Source organism: Triticum aestivum, chromosome 2A (assembly GCF_018294505.1).
Source record: "Triticum aestivum cultivar Chinese Spring chromosome 2A, IWGSC CS RefSeq v2.1, whole genome shotgun sequence".
Classification (NCBI taxonomy): Eukaryota; Viridiplantae; Streptophyta; class Magnoliopsida; order Poales; family Poaceae; genus Triticum; species Triticum aestivum.
In genome coordinates this window covers 706,628,462-706,634,387 of record NC_057797.1, presented here as the reverse complement: position 1 = coordinate 706,634,387, position 5,926 = coordinate 706,628,462, and the positions used below count along the sequence as shown (strand labels likewise).

The 5,926-nt window shown below is 46.2% G+C and overlaps 1 protein-coding gene and 1 non-coding gene across 2 annotated transcripts; one reads left to right on the top strand and one right to left on the bottom strand.

The window, feature by feature from the left end:
* Nucleotides 1-1,464: 1,464 nt before the first annotated feature.
* LOC123038382 (U6 spliceosomal RNA) lies at nt 1,465-1,571 on the bottom strand. Its single transcript, XR_006417833.1, has one exon. It is a non-coding gene; the product is annotated as a U6 spliceosomal RNA (small nuclear RNA).
* A 2,184-nt stretch (nt 1,572-3,755) lies between these two features.
* Nucleotides 3,756-5,466, top strand: LOC123190390 (receptor-like protein kinase FERONIA). Its single transcript, XM_044603017.1, has one exon. The coding sequence runs from the start codon at nt 3,860-3,862 to the stop codon at nt 5,369-5,371; it is 1,512 nt and encodes a 503-aa protein (XP_044458952.1). The 5' UTR covers nt 3,756-3,859; the 3' UTR covers nt 5,372-5,466.
* The last annotated feature ends 460 nt before the right edge of the window (nt 5,467-5,926 follow it).

Genomic DNA, 5,926 nt, shown 5'->3' with positions numbered 1-5,926 from the left:
TGGTGATACTTTAAAAAATAAGATGTATAAAAAAACAAGAAGACATATTGCACGCATGGTGTATGTGGTGTTTGTATGTACTGATTGCACAAAAAAAGTTAAGAAATATTTATGAATTTGAAAAATTGCTCATGAATTCAAAAGTTGATCGCAAATTTGAAGAGAGTTCGCAATTTTTAAAATTTGACAAATATTACATGTTTTTAAAAAGATCACAATTTAAATAAAATTCATGTTTTTGTCTTAAAAATTGAGAACAAAAAATGAAAATAAAAAGAAAGAAAACGCATGAATATTTAAAAATGTTGTGAAAAGGTAACTGAAGACAATCCCCTCTCACCATGAGTTGCAGTTGCTTTGGGAGTCATACAATTGTTTTCGGGTTACAACACTTCTAATTACATGTCTAGGGATGGACATGCGATTGGCTGATAAACCACATATCGACCTAGTTGTTGTCACACTGTGGGATATGCAGTTGTTGTCGCACTAGGTTCGTATAGTTGCATGTCTCATGTTGGACATGCAATTGGCCGACAACCCCCTACTAGCTTAGTTAGAGTCACATTGAGGGCCATGCAGTTGCAGCTGGGTTTCAACACTTGAATTTGCATCGCCTAGTGATGGACATCAACTGGTTGACAACCCCCCTACTAGCCCATTTGCAGTCACGTTGGGGGCATGCGGTTGCAATTGGGTTCCAACACTTGCTGCATGTCTAGTGATGGACAGGCAACTGGTTGATAACTCCCCTACTAGCCCAGTTGCAACCGCATTGGGGTCCATGCAGTTGCATGTCCATTGATTGGCATGCAACTGGACGATAACCCCCTACTAGCTCAGTTGCAGTCGTGTTGGGGGCCATGTAGTTAAGTCCGGTCCCAACACTTGTAGTTGCAATGACTAGTGATGGACATGCAACTGGACGATAACCCCCTACTAGCCCAGTTGCAGATGCGTTGAGGGGCATGCAATCACATTCATGTTTCAACGCTTGTAATCGCATGTCTTGTGATGGACATGCAACTGGCCGACAACCCCCTACTAGCCCGGTTGCAGTCAGATTGGGGGCATGTAGTTGCAATCTGGTTCACACTTGCAGTTGCATGTGTAGTGATGGACAAGCAATTGGTCAACAACCCCTACTAGTCTAGTTGAAGTCGGGTTGGAGGCATGCAATTGTGATCTGGTTCTAACACTTGGAGTTATATGTCTAGTGATGGGCATGCAACTAGCCGACAACCCCCCAACTAGCCCAGTTGCAATCGCGTTGGGGCCACGCACATGCAGTCTGGTTCCAATACTTGCAGTTGCATGTCTAGTGATGGACATGCAATTGGTCGAACCCCCTACTAGCCTAGTTACAGTCGCCTTGGGGGGCATGCAGTTGCAGTCCAATTTCAACACTTGCAGTTGCATGTATAGTGATGAACATGCAACTAGCCGGCACCCCCCTACTAGTCCAAATATCTTTTTTCTTTCTTTCCAAATTTGTGTGTGTCATCCTTACACAGGGGCCATATTAAACTTCTCTATATTGTTACAATTTTATCAGATGTCCCCAAGGAGACAACAATATCCGTTTCAGTTTAACTAAAAAGATAATAAAAGAAAGAGGTGATAGTATATATAAAGACAAACAAGACCATAAAAACAAATACACACGACGACACGTCATCTTAGTGTCTAGAATGCATGGCTACCGAATCAACCGAGATATCACTAATTCTCCATCTACCGGAAAGATGACAAAATAAAAAATAGTTTTACATAAAATGGAGAAAACTATCACAAAAAAGAAAATAAATGTGAAGAAAATAAAAGGAACATATAAATGGAATAAAAAATAAGAATACGTGAAAACAGAATATAAAAGGGAACAAAATAAATGAATATAAAAAATAGGGAAGATGAATTGACAACAGTAACGAACAAAAAACAAATATTTTGAAAAATATCATGTCAAACGATATGAACGAAACAAATTTAAAAAAGTGTATGGAGGAAGGATATACCAAAATGGAAAATATATTTGCATATGTACATACATACGTGTGAAATAAACATATTATCCCATATTTAAATAAATTATGCACAAAAAATGTCCAATAAAAAAGTCTACATATGTTAAAACTATTGCACATTGTAAGAGAATCCACATGTTCAACCCCCAGCCCCCTAACTCCTTGCAGTCAAACAACCCCGGTTTACTACAAAAGGCAGTCAACAACAAATAAAGGAAAAATGCAAAAATGGAAGGAACAAAAGGCAAAAAAAAATTTAGGCCCGTCCAGCACGCCCCAACCAACAACAGGCCCGACAGAAAAAAAAAGAATCTAAAAGAACAAAAAAGAAAGAGCCCAAGCCGAAAAGAAACAGAAAAAAGCGAGTTGGTCGCACGCCTTAGCATGCCAAAATGAGAAAACTCACAATCCAATGCGATTCTTAAAGCAAGTAACGCAGACGATTGACGACTTTGTGAAGTCTAAGCCGTTTGAGATTTAACAGTACTAGAACTTAAAAAATGCAAAATGCTTGTCAAAATGTCCATTCTAAAAGAAATTAGTTCTTCCATTTTTTATAAAAGAAGGAATTAAAAAAATAAAAATAGAAATACAAGTGAAAACAGTTTTATACAAATAAAATGATAAATAAAACACTAAAATACAAAAGGAAAAAGGAAATATAAAAAAGAAAAAGGTAAATGTATACACACAGTGAGCTGCATCAGTGTGATTCGTACTGTACACACAAGCCCAACATCAAAAAAGAAAAATACAAAATGTTGGCATGGGAGACCTATGAGCGAGAAAATAAAAAAACAGAAAAAGAATTTGGAAAGGACCTCAAGCCGCAACCCACGGCTAGATACAGAGCAAAGCCCCTGAAGATACGCTCTGCCCAGTGAACAAAGCCCAGTACGTTTTTGGACGAGAGGAATACCTACCTCAGCCACAAATCACTGATCAATCAAATTGTACCAAAAAAAAAAAACTCGTTGACTGAGACATAGCTAATTCTCAGTCGACTGAGAATTAGCACAACCGATATGTTTTCCAGTCCTCTGTTTGATGCGTGTGTTCTTAATTAATACGGTAGATTCTTGCGTTTGCACCCTTGTTACCTAAATGAGCTTGGCTCCGGCTGACGCACCCACCATTCTTAGCAAAGCATTTGTTTTACCGGAAAAGATGACGCGATAATTAAGTGATGGCGATCGAAGTCGGCAAGCAAAAACCCCCCGACGTGGCTTCAAACGCTGAACGCTTAGGAGCACTAGAGCAGAGCAGTGAAGCTCGGCGACCATGAGAGGAGATCGTTTGAAGCGCTGGAGATGACCTGTAAATAGCCGAATCCTGTATGACGTGAATTGACATGGTGACTGCGGGGCGGGTGGGCTGTTGTTTTCGTCGAGGATTGGAGGCGTCTTTGACCCATTCGAGATTCGACGAGAGCGGGCGTCGGTCGGTGGTTCGCGTCTGGAGCTGGTTGCTTGCCATTGCCCATAGCGCGTTGGAGAAATAGGCCGCAGCCAGCTTGGATCCACCGAGGCCGAACACGTTTTCCTCCTCTCCTCCCGCTCCACTTCCACCTGTGAGAGGAAACAGAACATTTTCAGTGTGTTATTCGCGGGTAAAAACGCATGATACTACCATTATCACACCGTGTTCAGCAGGGCAGTAGACACTAGACATGGACAGCGACAGAAATCATTTGTGCTCCACAGCCCATAAATATCGCCCCCCACCACCACCACGCTCTGCACAGCCCATTACACGCCAAAGAATCGTGATTCGAACTGACGGGCCGACCAGCCAGCCACCCCACTGCACTAGCTTTCCTAGGAGCTAGTAGTCCCATGGCCATGGCCAGATGCCTCTTGCTGCTAGCCATCGTGTCCCTTGCCGCCGCGGAAGGCGGCGGAAACAACTCCACCGACTCTGCCGGGCAGGTCCGCCTGAGCTGCGGCGCGTCCGCCCCGGCCACCGACTCCGACGGCCGTGCGTGGGAAGGTGACTCGACGTCCAAGTTCTTGGCATCGACGAACGCCGGCGTCGCGGCCCGTGCGTCGTATCAAGACCCACCGCTGCCTTCTTCCGTGCCTTACGTGACGGCGCGCGTGTTCGCGTCGAGCCACACGTACACCTTCCTCGTCAGCCCAGGCCGCGTGTTCCTCCGCCTCTACTTCTACCCGGCCGACTACGGCAACCGCAGCGCCTCCGGCGCCCTCTTCGGCGTCACGGCCGGCGGCGTCACGCTGCTGCGCGACTTCAACGCGTCCCAGGCCGCGCTCGCGCTCGACGCCGCCTACCTCGTCCGCGAGTTCTCCCTCAACGTCAGCTCGGGCGGGAAGCTCGACGTCACGTTCGCCCCGTCCCCCGGCGCCTCCTCCCACTACGCGTTCGTGAACGGCATCGAGATCGTGCCCACGCCGGACGTCTTCACGGCGCCGGTGCCGACCTTCGCCAACGGGGGGCGCCCTGACCGGATGCCCATCCGCGCCGACACGGCCTTCCAGACCATGTACCGTCTCAACGTCGGCGGCGAGGCCGTCTCCCCGGCTGACGACTCCGGCCGCTTCTACCGCACCTGGAACACCGACATCCCTTACATATTCGGCGCGGCCGTCGGGGTCTCTTTCGAGAAGGACAGCAACGTCACCATCCAGTACCCGCCGTCCGTGCCGCCGCACATCGCGCCGGAGGGCGTGTACGCGTCGGCGAGGTCCATGGGCCCGTATGCGCAGATCAACCTGAACTACAACCTCACCTGGATCCTGCCCGTGGACTCGGGGTTCTACTACCTCCTGAGGTTCCACTTCTGCGAGGTCCTGTACCCGATCACCAAGGTGAACCAGCGCTCCTTCTTCATCTACATCAACAACCAGACGGCGCAGGAGCAGATGGACGTCATCGGGCGGAGCGGGGGGATCGGGGTTCCGGTGTACACCGACTACCTAGTCGTCACGACGGGCTCCGGCCAGACGGACATGTGGGTCGCGCTGCACCCGGACCTCAGCAGCAGGCCGGAGTACTTCGACGCGATACTCAACGGCCTCGAGGTGTTCAAGCTCCAGACGTACGGCAGCAACAACCTCGCCGGGGCCAACCTGCCGATCCCACAGAAGCAGCCCTACCAAGGAGAGTTCAAGAGGAAGAGTGCCGTCGCCGCGGCCGTGGGTGGAGCGGTCGCCGGTGGCCTCCTTGCGGTGCTGATCGGCTGCCTATGCGCGTGCGGCATTTGCAGACGGGGCAGAAAGGCCACGTCGGTGGTCGTGTGCGAGCCAGAAGCCGTTCCTGAGCAACCAGCCCACCATGGTCTCCTTAGCTCAACAAAAAGCTCTGCTTTGTTTAAGTCGGGCCAGACATAAATGGGCCTTCCCAATGAAGTTATAAATGCACCCATATTGTGAGAAATAAAGTTCCTTTATTTACGCTGCGGGAATACAAAAGTTCGTGCATCTCAGAAAAGGCTCATTGCATATATATAAAGTAATTTATTCATCTAATTTTTTTGTTTATCTATAAACATATAGTCCCCTAAAAAATCTATAAAAATATATTCATGCATTAAACTTTTTATGTATATATTTTCTTTAAAAGATCGTATTTTTATTAAAAAAAAGTTCATGCACACAGTTAAATCCATGTGTTATAATTATTTTACATATTTTATAAAATAACTGTCTTATGTTTAATAAAAATGTATATATATATTATATCGTGTATTAAATATTTTATGTAATTTTGGATAGATCACAGCGGAAAAAATAAAGAAATGAAGAAAAAGTAGGTAGAAAAGAAAATAATAGACAAAATATGAAATCATTCTCGCAGCTGTTAGGTATATTATTCAAAAGTGCCACAACTATAAAACCTGTACATTTAGTCCCTATTTGGTTTTCTGGTAGTCATTGATGAGGGTA

What these genes read in the sequence shown, in the direction of transcription:
- LOC123190390 (XM_044603017.1), top strand. Translation starts at nt 3,860, where the DNA reads ATGGCCATGGCCAGATGCCTCTTGCTGCTAGCCATCGTGTCCCTTGCC.